Source organism: Nannobrachium achirus, assembly GCF_963921795.1.
Source record: "Nannobrachium achirus genome assembly, chromosome: 13".
NCBI classification, from domain to species: domain Eukaryota; kingdom Metazoa; phylum Chordata; class Actinopteri; order Myctophiformes; family Myctophidae; genus Nannobrachium; species Nannobrachium achirus.
In genome coordinates, this window is record NC_137833.1 from 27,385,603 (window position 1) to 27,399,962 (window position 14,360).

General features: G+C 41.7%; 1 protein-coding gene across 1 annotated transcript in view; it reads left to right on the plus strand.

Moving 5' to 3' along the window:
• The window catches only part of lyst (lysosomal trafficking regulator), a 92,912-nt gene that overhangs the window by 42,105 nt on the left and 36,447 nt on the right, over positions 1-14,360 (plus strand). The window contains exons 14-23 of the mRNA XM_080741197.1: positions 133-289; positions 841-1,014; positions 1,544-1,704; positions 5,474-5,664; positions 5,979-6,224; positions 6,910-7,083; positions 10,833-10,982; positions 11,845-11,982; positions 12,573-12,771; positions 14,103-14,234. Coding sequence (XP_080597323.1) covers positions 133-289; positions 841-1,014; positions 1,544-1,704; positions 5,474-5,664; positions 5,979-6,224; positions 6,910-7,083; positions 10,833-10,982; positions 11,845-11,982; positions 12,573-12,771; positions 14,103-14,234 — 1,722 coding nt within the window. The remainder of the gene's footprint in view (positions 1-132; positions 290-840; positions 1,015-1,543; positions 1,705-5,473; positions 5,665-5,978; positions 6,225-6,909; positions 7,084-10,832; positions 10,983-11,844; positions 11,983-12,572; positions 12,772-14,102; positions 14,235-14,360) is intronic.

The window sequence follows — 14,360 nt, forward strand, 5'->3', positions numbered from 1 at the left end:
CACAACGGGTCACCATGTGACATTTTGTGAGCTTGTAGATCTGCTATTTTCCGCTACTCTAATTTATAAATACGCTGATGGCAGGTTTCTGCATGGCAGCAACAATATGAATCCATGTTTTTGACTCTCCAGAGGAGGGGAAGGCCGCTACAGCTGAAGCCCATCACGGTACCTCCCAGGCCGGGCAGAGGAGAGTGGACGAGAGCCTCATTCACATTCTCTCCATGGGCTCCAAGGCTCTGATGCTGCAAGTGTGGGCTGACTTCTCCACAGGATCACTCACATTCAGGTAAGAGCCAGAGTGGGGTGAAATGTCAATAAGAAGTGCACTGTATAAAAATAAAACAAGAGTTATAAGGTGCTGTACAATGAAAACACTTCTAAATATAGAAAAGAAAACAAATGACTGCTTTCTTTATCGCCAAGAGAAGGATCAAGGTTGTTACATAGATTGGGCTCTGTGAACAATCGGTCACCCTTTGTTGTTTTTTGCATTGATTTTTGGATAGAAGGCTTTAGTCAGAAGACATGAGAGATCTCACACTCACAGTGTCCTGAGGGCACAATAATTCAGATATGTAAATTAGGGCCAGCCAGCCCCTGTAGGGCTTTATGTGATTAAAACCACAAAAGCAGATGCTTTTTGTACCAGATGGAGTGGATACACAGACTTGGTCGTGAATATTGCATATTACAGTTATGAAAAGTGTATAGGAAGTGATCAATAGTTCATAGTATTCATAGTAGAGCACAGAGTGCACTATTCAAGGTTCAAGGTTGTACTTTATTGTATTATATCTTGTGTACAAGTACATAAGGGCAAAACTATTTTTCCTTCAGGATTTGTATAGATCCGAATGATGAGATCAAAGCGGGTCTGTTGGCCCAGGCCCAGTCTGGTGAGGGTGTGCTGAAGCCAGGGCCGTGGCAGCACCTGGGCCTGACCTACACCCAGCAACCTGAGGGCAAGAAGAACATCCATGGATGTCTGGTGGTCTGGGTGTGTGGAGTCAAGTAAGAGATTAATGATATTAATAACAATGGTCAATAATAATAATGAATAATTAATAGAGCCATGACCAATACAACATGTTTTAATCCATCCCGATTTTGGAGGCCACCTTTACCGATGTTTTCACTGACTCTTTTGGTCAAAAAGTACAAAATTCTTGTAATAAATTTGAAAAACTTGGATTTAATTTAAGAAGAATTAACCTATTATAATATCAAGAAATAAAAATAACCTCTTAATAACCAAGCCGAAATGTTCAAAAATAACTGATTTACAAGCTCACAGCACATCATTTTTAACACCTTTTTCATCTATAATCATTGGGACACATCGACTGCACAATTACCGATACCGATGCCAATAATGACCTATCGGCCAAACCATACATCGGTCATAATAATAATAATAATAGAGTGCTTTATAACAGTGTTGTGAAGTCGTTCTTAAACAAAAAAACTAAAGTCAGTAACATGTACAATGAACTAACTGCAATTCTATTTATTCTAACGTGTGTGTTGGGGACTGTACCAGGAGGTGTGAGGTGTCTCTGGACTACACGCTGCCCAGGAAGTCCAGTCTGTCGTCGGACAGCAACAAGACCTTCTGCATGCTGGGCCACTGCATGGCGTCCTCTGAGGAGCTGCTGAAGCAGGGAGGTCACTGGAACATGGGCACTGTTCTGCTCTTCAACGGTAAGGCACTGGAACATGGGCACTGTTCTGCTCTTCAACGGTACCAGTCCTATGGTGGTCTTCTAGTCCAGTGGTTTTCAACCTTTCAGGCCGTGACCCCCAAAATAATCACATTTTAACTGGGGAGCCCCCACCCTACGAGCACTAAGAGTCGAGGCATTACATTTTGTATAACACGGTTCTATTGTTCACAATTTCTGCCTCTAATATTTGACAATTTGACCAATGTTTAATTTGTCATTTTAGAGGTATTAAAAAGTCCTTTACACTTTTGAAAAGTGCAGATACCCTCTATACACTTAAATGTATGTTGGTTTGTTTACTGTTGTGAGAGAAAACAATGTTGCACATTAAGTTAATCATCTGGGGACTGGGGACCCCCCCAAAATCATTTGGGAACCCCCCCTGGGGGTCCTGACCCACAGGTTGAAAACCACTGTTCTAGTCAGAAGTAGACTTCTCTAACCCAACCTGGCATTTTTGGGGCGGGCCCAAAATGTATGCTAATTTGTCGGGCTGGTCAAGCCTAAGTTTCTATGACAAAAGAAATATATATATATACAGATATATATATGTATTCTACCCCAAAAGACATTTCTAGTGGCCTAACGGCTAATGGGAATGGCAGTGGGTGTGTTGGATGCAGCTCAAAGTGAACTTTACTCTGCTATCTAGTTTGTTGCTTGTCCTAGCCCGAGTTATTAAAAAATATATATATAATACAATAAAAAATTACACCCGTGTGAACTGAGCTGTGTGTGTGTGTGTGTGTGTGTGTGTGTGTGTGTGTGTGTGTGTGTGTGTGTGTGTGTGTGTGTGTGTGTGTGTGTGTGTGTGTGTGTGTGTGTGTGTGTGTGTGTGTGTGTGTGTGTGTGTGTGTGTGTGTGTGTGTGTGTGTGCGAGAGAGAGAGAGAATATTGCAGTTGATGCTCAGACTAGACTCAAGAGCACTCTCTCTGGTCACTGAGTGGTAGTTCAGGCTACATACACACATACATACACGGATACACGGATACATACACGGATACACACACGGCCATGCTATGGAACGGCCGACAATGGACAAAACTCAATAGAAAACCAGTGATCGGCCAAAGTAGCCATTTTCAAGATGTTTTGTCCATTATCTCTGTAAAGGAAAGTCCAATCTGCTCCGTTAAAAGCTTGTTGGATACGTTACTTTGAGGACATTAAGTGCACAATGACACCCTTTTCAGGTCTAAAAGTATGGTAATTGTTCAGGCCGGGCCTTGGGCCGGCCCACTTAGGGCCGGGCCTTAATTTTCAGGCCCGTTGAGAACTCTAACTGGAAGCATGCCTATGATAAGCCCTCCCACTCTTAATCCGCCCCTCAGGCCCAGCTTCGACATCACCTTCATGATCTATCCCCATTTTATACCTTTTAAGTGCATTCTCGCCATCTGGCTCAAATCCCCTAAGTTATTTTGCAATGGGGCCTCAATGGTGCGCTCTACCGGTAAATGGAATGCCTCTGGCTTATTTTAAATCTTTCATTTCAACATGCCTCATCGGTATCTAAACTCTTTTTTCCAGTATTAATTCAGAGGTGATGGCCATGATACGGTATGTTCGCCCCTTTAGTTTAATGAAGAAGACTCTGTGTCGAAACGTCAATCTATCATAAAGCCTGCACTGGGAGCTTGCAATGTTACAGTGTGCGGACTTCTATTTTGTATCTTGCTTTATCCACTGTACCTGCCCTCCAGTGGATCTGACAGTTATATGCTTTCTGTAATGATAGATACAGTAGGTTCTGAAGATAGATAGATAGATAGATAGATAGATAGATGGATAGATAGATAGATAGATAGATGGATGGATAGATGGATAGATGGATAGATGGATAGATGGATAGATGGATAGATGGATAGATGGATAGATAGATGGATAGATAGATGGATAGATAGATAGATAGCTTTATTGTCATTCAACATATACATTAAATGTATAAATGAACAGAATTTGGGTTCACTGGCCTCCTATGATCAAAAACACCATTTAATAAATATAATCACAGTCAGTTCATGAAGAGGCAATGATATAGCACAACAGGATTCTTCAGCCACATAGTTCACAAGTCTGATGGCTTGGGAAAAAAACTCTTGCTAAATCTGTCCGTTCTGCTCCCGATGCTGCGGTTAACTCTTGCAAGAAGGCAGCAGATTGAACAGTCCATGTTAGCCACTTAACTCATTGCATGCCAGGCCCGATAGTCCCGGGATTATTTCAATGTCTTTCCCTGCCAGGCCCGATAGTCCCGAGAATTTCCGCCATTTTGAAAAAAATAAAAAATAAATTTTCAAAAAAGATTTTTTTTCAAAAAAAAAATCTGACCCCAAAAAATGTAGTAGGCATGATAGAAATCGCGAAATTGCATGTTTAACCCCCATAGCAACCCCATCTATCAAACATGGCAGCCATCTTTGTTTACATTTTAGGAAAACATAATGGCTTCTATCTCATGAATGCCTGAACGGATTTCCATTCGGATTTTTTTGTTTGAAAGCTGTGAGCAATGTGGACACACGTGGTGCATTATCTAGGCATGGGTGTGCATGATCCGTGCACTATGAATTACATGGAAGTCTATGGAGACTGGAGGCATGGTAGAGTACGAAGGTATTGTTAAATGGCGGGGAATGTGTTAAGCCCTATTTTATATTTAATTGTGTGATGATGGTGTCACACAAAAATAGCCGATCTACAGTATGTGGTGAGCTTGTAGAGCTTTTGAAGATTTTTTGCCTATAATGATATTTCCAAAATAAGAGATGCCCGGTTTTAAGTGGATAAACATGCTGCTGGCCTACGTACATGGTGACGCTTTGTTTTGTAAGTCGATCAGCGCTGTGCGTCTCTTTGCGAGGCTGTTGCCAATGTGGCATGCATGCATGCGGCGTGCTGTGGATTCTCAGCATTCCCCAGGCAGGCATACAGAACACTTCCCTTGTTGCCTCTAATTGGCCGTGAACAGCCTGGCGGCCAGGCATTCTCAACCTGTGAACCTCTCGTTGTCGTTGGAACACACATAACTCCTGGAGAAAAAACACAAGGACTGCTAATTGCACCAGAGGATCATCAACACTTAACAGATTTGTCTCAACTCCTTGAAGCTGTTTTGACACGCAAACAAAAAAAGCTAAATCAGGCTATCTGTCTGGCTAATATTGTTGATGACGTCACCCAGCGCAGTCTGATAACAATATTATCCACAACAATATCATGATAAGAGGGCCAATAGGAAGGAACCAGGAACCTGGAAGTGAGTTCCTTGCACTGGTTTCCCTCTCTACATTTCCAATATGATTTACCATTGGGTTTTTCGATTTATACTGAAAATGTCTTTACATACAGTAAGCTTAACTGTTTTCCGTTTTGTTCTACAACAATTATTATCTTAACTATGAATGTGTTTTTTAATATACATGAATTGTCTGTGTTGTAAAAAATAAACAGAAATCTTGATGATTTGTGAAGATTATCTTGTGGAACAAAACGTGTTAATGCCATAAGCCGTTGTTTACTTCAGAGATTATTTTCTTATCCAAAACCCAATGCAAAAAATTCCATTGCCAGTCTGCAGTGCTAAATTCTGCTTTGGCCTACAAAGAGCACTCTTTATCGCCTACTTTTCTGTGGGAGAAAAGAGAATGATGATCCCAATAGTTTTCTCTTCTCTGTGTATGTGTGTGTGTGTGTGTGTGTGTGTGTGTGTGTGTGTGTGTGTGTGTGTGTACTTCTTATTCAGGTTCTCGAATAGGATCCGAGGAGGCCTTCTACCTTTACGCCAGCGGGCCTGACCTCACCTCCATTATGCCCTGCAAATATGGCACACCTAGCGCCACATTCTCCAAATATGTCACCCTGGACGGACTGAAGTGTGAACACGTACGAGAGCTGCTGATGAAGAACAAAGACGTGGATACGACAGCACTCGTTGTAAGGATGACGATGATGATGGAGTAATTGCCTTGACTTTTATCTAGATGTGCACTTCACTGCACATTGAAAACATAACATCCTTTAACGTCATTAGAAATGTGTTCTTGAAAAAGGAATTTACCCAGAGAAATATATCATTAAGGAAGCAAGTTATTTTTATTATGTATGCATATTACACCCACTAACCACATGTAGCGGTCAATAATTATCTTAATTTAAAGTCATTTCTTTCTGCTGCTACCCATATTGGCTTATACGTTTGCTTAATATCTCATCGTTAAACATTGTCAAACTATTTGTGTGTTGGACAGGAGTGTTTGGCGGTGGTCTATGCTCCCAGCAGCCCCAGGCTCTACACCATCTATGAGCCTGTGATCAGACTGAAGGGCCAGGCAAAGACGGTGGTCACCCAGCGTCCCTTCAGCTCCAAGGAGGTGCAGTGTGGTGCCCTGGAGCCCCACTCTCTCAGGACGCTGCTCCCCACCGAAACCCAGGGACTGCAGAGCGTCCTGCACAAGATCGGAGGCACCGGAACTTTTGTCTACCTCTTTGCACAGGCAAGGATATACTGTAAAATTGTTTTCCACCTGTCAAATCTGTATCCTGTAGCAGTGGTGATGTCGTTGACATCAAAATAAAAACGAAATAAAAACAACAATGCTACTACGATGACCAAAACTAAGACTAAATATATTGATGATTTTGTCTACAAATAAAAACTAGACTAAAATGTTAGGGAGGGACTAGTGGAGAAGAGATCCAGTAGAACTACAAGTCATTTCATGTTTGGCTGCGCTCGGGGGATCTACAAGCTCACAACATGTGCCGCTGCGACGCGTTGTGAGCTTGTGAGCTTTTACGAGTCTTTACGACGCCATCAAGACGACAAAAATCAACTGCACATTTAGTCGACCAAAGTCGTATGATATTTAGTCAACTAAAACTAGACTAAAACTAAAACATTTCAGATGACTAAAACGTGACTGCTGTGAAAATCAACACTGCCCTTAAGTTGTTGTTTTTTCATGTCCAGGCTGTGCTGCTTCAAACAAATATCAATAAAAATCTCCATTTCTTGCCAGAGAACCGGTTGAGTTGCCAGGAACACTGTGTGACTCACTGTTTGTTTTTTAAAGACGTGAAGTTATTACAAACTCTAATTGCTGGCATGCGGCGTTCTTCCTAGTTAGCCTGAACTGAATGTGTTTTGGTGTGTTGTGTGTGGACCCTCCCTCCCTCCAGGCGGTGGAGCTCAGTGACAGTGAGCAGACTCAGGCCCTGGCCCTGCAGGTGCTGCTGTCCCTGTCCAAGATCAACCAGCACCGCATCCACGAGATGGACCGTTACCACGGATACTCCATGATCCACCAGGTCCTCATCAAGTCCAAGTGCGTCGTGGGATATCACATGCTGAAAGTGAGTCACTCACAGCGCGAGCACTTTGTTTCCTTCTGCGCTGTTTGAGTGCGCGCGCACACACACACACACACACACACACACACACACACACACACACACACACACACACACACAAACACAACCTTTGTGGATTGGTGTTGTGGTGTTGCTTTTTAACGTTGTTTTAATAATACAAATAATAATAATACATTTTATTTGTACCACACTTTATATTTGAAGCAAAGTGCTATATACCACACTTTATATTTGAAGCAAAGTGCTATAAGGATTAAAAAAAAAGGAAAAACTGAAATGAATAAATTCAGATAAGAAAAGGTTTAAAAACGCATAAGGCATCAATGAGTCCATCTAGGAAAAGGCCTTGTTAAAAAGAAAGGATTTTAGTCCCCTCTTAAAAGCATCAACGGACTGTGGTGCTCTCAGGCGGTCAGGAAGGGCATTCCACAGCAGCTGAGCCGAAGGCCCAGTCTCCCTCCCCACAAGATATATTTAAATCTAACACAATATGTCAACATTCTGGCTGGACTGCCATGGAATGTGTCCTCTGCTGGGTCACATGGCGAATAGGAGGAGCACTGCCTCACGGTGCTTTTAAACTCTTAACCACTTTCAACCACCTGGTGTCCTTATTTTAGGGCTTGTCATGATGATTGACTAGATTCTTTTCCACGTTTTCCAAACATTCTAAAATAGCCGATGTGATGCTTTGTGAGCTTGTAGATCGGCTATGGGATACCCCTAGGGATACCCTCAAAATGTATTTTTCTTTGTGACTTAAACCAATAATTTGATGACCAGCAGTGGTTCCCTATGGAGACACAAAGAGCCTGCTTTATTCCCTATGGAGACAAAGATTATGCTTATGAATGCGACAAAAACAAACAAATATCCATGAATTCAAGTGTCCATGGGGCGAGTAATCGATACGAAAAAAATGCATTTTGGGGGTGAACTATCTCTTAAGTGGCTAAGCCTAAACTGTATAAGACGAGCTGTGGCTCTTAGCTCTGGTCATTTATACTCAGTAGATGGGCTCACTGATAGTGCTGTGAGTCATTAATGATGTGGTGTAAGCTGTTCGAAATGTTAGGAGGTCTGAGCCAAGTGATTCTCTGAGAGACGTTCCAAATTACGACCACGTGAGCCAAACAATCTGGCGCACAGCGGTTGTCTTACACGGTATAAAGTATAAAGTTTCGACATCAATGTTTATCGGCAGTGCGATTGATGGGTTCCTAAGTTTGACTCGCTGAAGCGGTGCTGTGTACGGCTGGCGCCAACCAACAGGCGCGGTTAGTGTACTGTACTTGAACTTTGAAATGTGCCATGGGTGAAATCCAGACCAATGGAAATAATTTAAGTAAGAGATAAATATTTAATACAGGATAAACTCGTCTTGGAAGTTTCTGAATGTGAATTTTATGTCTTTGAGGTGTAAAATAAAAACGCCTGCAGACTGTCTTCAAATGCAATGAAAAGGTTTTAATGGGAAATCACTGTGAAATCACACAAGTGATTTCCCATTAATCCCCACTTTGTATTGCATTTGAAGACGGTGTGCACAGGTTTTTTTTGGACCCTCGCTTGGTCTTCTACGCACTTGTTGCCTTTGTAGGTGTGCAAGAGACTTGCTTTTATGTTTTTGAGGTGGAGAATTCTCTGATGGAAACAGGTATAGTGGGGACTGGGGATTCCAGGCTTGTTGTTTTTGAAGTGGAGATTAGTAGAGTATTTATTTTCACAAATAATATTTAACTTCTGCAAGTTGCCTCCCCATTTCCAGCAAAAAAATTGCAACCTCTTACTTTATTAAGTATTAATCCCTGTGTTTGCTTGAATAAAGTGTACTGTATATATTCATGTATGTCAGCGACTGTTTGTACAGTGTACCAGTGCAGTACCCGTTGTCAGAGTACTTGAATGACACAAACTTGGGGGAAAGTTTGGGCATGTCCATGTTTTGGGCAAGTGTTAACTTTCAACCAATCTGCAAAGCCAATTGAGAAAGAAGCACACATACCCTCCCAGACAGACCGAGGTTTGTGGATTTATGGATATTAAAAAGATATTGTACTGTAGCCTATGTTTACGATCAAAACCACATTTATTTTTGGGTGCCGAGCAACATGTCAGAAACCACCTCAGCTTCCCTGGCATTGTGCCGAGCAGCAGCGCTGCACACAAGCGCTATGGTGGGTTCACATCTCCTCCAACCTCACTTTTATTTTTAAGGTATTTTAGTTTAGTTGGAGAGGAGGCGAACGATGCAATACAAGTATTGAACTGGGCTAGGTGTTCGGCACATTAACTGGCCTGTGTACCATGAAATTATTCCATCTCTGAGACCGTGGTGCCACTAGGCGGCAGTTTTCTGACCCAGCTGTTATTTGAACCCAGAGGCTGTGGTTGCAATCGAGCTGTTTGATGGTTGTTTTGCTGAAATGGAATCTGTCTGATTGGATTTAAGACAGACACACGGCACCTCTGGTTTAGTTCGTTTTGTGTTGGGTTTTTCAGAACCAGTACACAGGGCCACAACATCAATCTACAGAGCACACCGATCCACAGAAAAACGCATACCGATACGTATACTTGCGCAATTATACTTATTACTTATTATTATATTAATTCTAATTATATTATACATTAATCCATTTTCCCTACTGTATATACTGTACTTCGTTGACCAGTGTACCCCAGGGGTCTATGCTTTCTTCCCTCCTTTTTTTGCTCTACACCAAATATTTTTGCCAAAAATAGCTGATCTACAACTCGAGCTCACAACATATCATGTTGTAACGTGATCTTGTAGCTCTGCTATTTTCTACAAATTTGCATCTATTGTTACATGCCCCAGAACAGAGATACTAGGGTTCAGACAGTGTACACTGCCACACACATTCATACTGAAAACATGGAAAGCTACTTGCACTTCTAAAGGCTGTGACTATTTGCATATTTTAATTGCTTTCACTACAAAATAAATAACATTTTCAAGTAGATCGACATTGGATATGAAAAGTCAGCGTTGTCATCACTTTAAATTGACTATCACTTACAGTAATGTTTATCTCATCAAAACAAATTTTTATTGTGTAAGACCTGAATGTCAATGCAAACAGAGCTGTAAGATCTGTAGGGCTGCTCTCCTACGTCATTCCCGAAGGAACACAAGATTTATGTCTTACCGCAGTGGAGCTGGTCAGTTTAACAAATGGCAGAGCTTGATCAATAGAGACAGGATCTCTCGGGGGGAATGAAGGGCATTGGTCTTGACAGAGCATTAAGTAGCGCTCCATAAAGTATAGAGATAATGACTATCGGCATGTTTGGGGCTTGGCGTTTTTGATTAAGTTTGACACGTTTAATAGTAGAACGTATACAACTAGAAAGTGCAAATCTGAGAAATTGCAAGTGTGGTTGCATTGACACGAGTCGTGAGGAATCTGCTGGAATTCTTTTTTTTACTGTTCCCGATGAATTCCATCTTAGCATTTATATTACATATTGTGATGTCACGTGAAGCGTGACCAATCCTGTCTTATTAGACATTATATTGTCCAATCAGAAAAGTGACAGAAAACTCAATGGACATTTAGTGGTTACAGAAACAAGGTTTGCTACAGCAAAAAGTGCACAGAAAAAAAGGTTTACTCTAGGTGAAATAAAAATGGACAAGAACTGGTTTTCTACAGCAACCACAATAAAAATAATAAATTACTGTGCATTTGCGGTGTCCCTCCTAGACTCTGCTGGATGGGTGTTGCAGTGCGCCTATCCTGACTCTGGGAGAGGACGGCCAGTTTCGTTTGGATGCCGACTCCAGTGCCGTGGTGCAAGACATCAGGCTCCTCTCAGAGGTCCTGCTGGACTGGAAGATCTGGGCCAAAGCTGAGGTAACCACCATACATCTGTGAATACCCAAGGCCCCGTTCAGACTGGCAACCCAAATCCAGCCTCATTATGAAGTTGGTGTCAGATTGTTTGCATGTACTGTAGTCTGAAAAAAAAAAGAAAACACATAGAAACAGATTTTTACACATCAGATTTGAATCACGTTCCTTAAAGGAGTAGTTCACCCTCAAAATGACTTTTTTCCCCCGATTGATTATTGAATTGAATGGGTTTCCGCCCGAACAAACAACGATTTGTTATAATCATTTTGTTTTGTGATTGATGGACAGTGTGAGGGCGTTCCAGGGGGTCCCCAGCTAAATGTTAGATAGATAGGAACCAAATGGACCCTTATGGGTCTGCACCTCTAGAGTATACAAATGGAACCAAATGGACCCTTAGGGTCTATAACTCTGAGTGTACAAATGGAACCAAATACCCATTCCATTGGTAAACTCTTAATATGAGTTTTTAATATAAATTGGGGTCCCAGCGATATATAAATGCTATTAAATGGGGGTCAGTAGCCTAATGCATTTCAAACTGGGAGTCCTTGAAATTCAAATGGTTGAGAATCACTGCTAGATATTATATCAGCATATATCGGTATCGGTTAATATCGGTATCGGAAATTAAGAGTTGGATAAAAAAAGTCAATATTGGACATCCCTACTGTACTTTTATTCATGTAAACTTAGAATTCTGGACTTTTATTGTAACAGAGTATTTCTACATTGCTGTATTGATTCTTTTACTTAAGTAAAAAAATATGAGTATTTTTTTCCACCACTGTTTGTGATTGATGGACAGCAGTGCATGGCTGTGGACTAGGAATGATTGTGCTCTGTGTTGTGTTGCTGTCAGTGTGGAGTGTGGGAGACGCTGCTGGCTGCCTTAGAGATCCTCATCAGGGTGCACCACCCTCAGCAGGTCTTCAACATCCGCCAGTTCCTCAAGGCCCAGGTGGTGCATCGTTTCCTGCTCACCTGCCAGGTGTTACAGGTCAGCCAACGTCCTTCAAAAACTGTTCTGTGTGAATTATATATTCATGTGTGTGTTTATCCGGGTGTCTGACTGTCCGTCCCTCTGTGTACAGCACAGCTACTGTAATCTCCGGCACCCTTGGTTAGATTGGCCTGAAACTGTGCACACACTCCCTGGAGGCCAGAGCAGAACCTCTGCCCCAAATCTTTCACATTGGCCTGTTATAGCGCCACCGGGTGTCAGATTTTTTTAAATATTGCGTCTACAGATTTTGTCCAAACATCACACCGATAGGTGTACATTATCTCTTTCATATTACACCCTGATCAAAATTATTTTTACACATTATCTCTGGGCTCATGTGATCAAGGTGTTTAAGTTGGATTTTTCAGATCCCATTCCAATTGGCTATAACCGAAGTTTGCCGGCCCTGGGTAGACAATACTGCCTGGTGGAGACTTGTACACTTTTCTAGTTACTGTATTGCTGTTTCAACGTTGCGGACCTCAAGCCAAAGAATGTTACTCTTCTGTACTCATATAAGTAACGATAAAACAATCTTGGATCTCATGACTTCTACTGAGACTTTTCTTATGCATGTCTTTCAGGAGCACAAGGACACACATCTGACCTCCATCCCGCAGGAAGTCTGTCTGTCTTTCGTCAAAATCATACAGGAAGTGTTGGGTTCTCCGCCAGACCTGGAACTGCTGCGATTGGTCTACAACTTCCTGCTGGCTGTCCACCCGCCCACCAACACCTACGTCTGCCACACACCCACCAGCTTCTACTTTTCCCTGCACATAGGTGGGTTGGCGAGTATATGCATTTATTTTAATCAATTCGACCAAAGCTCGGGAAACTCGGGATATGGCAGGGAATATGTTAATAATGTGTTAATAATCTGTAATTTCAATTTCAAGATAATTGATTAAATATCTATAAAAACATCAAAACCGTTGCGATGCAAGGCTACTTTAACCATGCACAAAGGAATGCACCTTGCACAACATCTTTGTGTGACAAAGTTTAAAATAGTGCTTAAAGGAGTAGTTTTTTTTTCCCCCCTATTGATTACTCACAACATGGAGACTGGAGTACAATAATATCTTTTTGTATTTGTCGCATTCCTAAGACAAAAAAATGATTTTAGTTAATTTACCCCGTTGATTCCGGATGGGGACCAAAATGCATTTGGGTTCCCATCCGGAATCAATAGGGGTACATTTATTGTAATCAAATTATTATTAAGCTGTACAATAGACCGTTTGTCAGCCTTCTGATTGGTCCCTGAGACTCCCTGACTGGCCAACCAGAAAAAATCATTCACTTTTTGCTATCGGGGGTGGAGTTTGTGCAGTGGAGAATGTTGCTTCAGGCTTTCAAAAACTGTCCGCACTGCGCGACACGGAGATCGGCCGGTACGGTGATAGCGACGGCAAGCGTCAAGCGATCTCGCTCATCATAACGAATAAGCTTCAACAAACTAGTTCACATGTACCTTATCAATGGTCTAAGAGTCACGATTGGGTACATATAATTTAAATGGGCAGAATTACGAAAAGCCAGCCTATTATGTGAGGAGAAACATTCTCTCTGTCCTCTTCCTAGTACCCAAGATGCAATGCGCTTCTCTTTCTATCTCTGATCCAGAGGATTAAACTAATTAAAACATTTATTTTTCGGGGGAAAACTACTGTTTTGCTATGTAATTACTGTACCTTTTTCTTCCCTTTTTATTAATATCACGTAGATGTGTTTTTTGTGGTACTTTATATAGCTGTAATGAGGCTATGAAGGGAAAAAAAATCGCATCCACTACCACTATAAAAGAATCTGCAAAGAGGATTCTGTCCCACTGGGATTAAACAAATTAAAACATATATTTTCGGGTAAATCCCCTGTTTTGCAATGTAACTACTGTACCTTTGTCTTCCCTTTTTATTAATATCACCTAGGTGTTTTTCCTTTGGTACTTTATATAGCTGTAATGAGGCTATGAAGGGGGGAATAAATCCCATCCACTTCCACTATAAAAACAATCTGCCCAGGGTTAATGTCCCATCATAGTAACAGGGCAGAATGGGGCGGGATTTGCAAAAGGGTTTATTGGTTTAACTGGTTTCTCTGTGTTTCAGATGGTAAGCTGTACCAGGAGAAGGTCCAGTCCATTATGTACCTCAGACACTCCAACAGCGGAGGAGGAAAGTCTGCCTGCAGCTCTGTGATGTCTCTCTCCCCCACCGTCTTCACTGAGGCTCCCTCTGAAGGTACTGGGCTTGCAAATGTAATTCCGCAGTTCTGTAGAGCATGTAAAACTGAGTACAATCTTTTGTTTGTTTACACTTACTGCATTATTTCTAAAGCCTGATTTATACTTTGTCATACGATAGTGT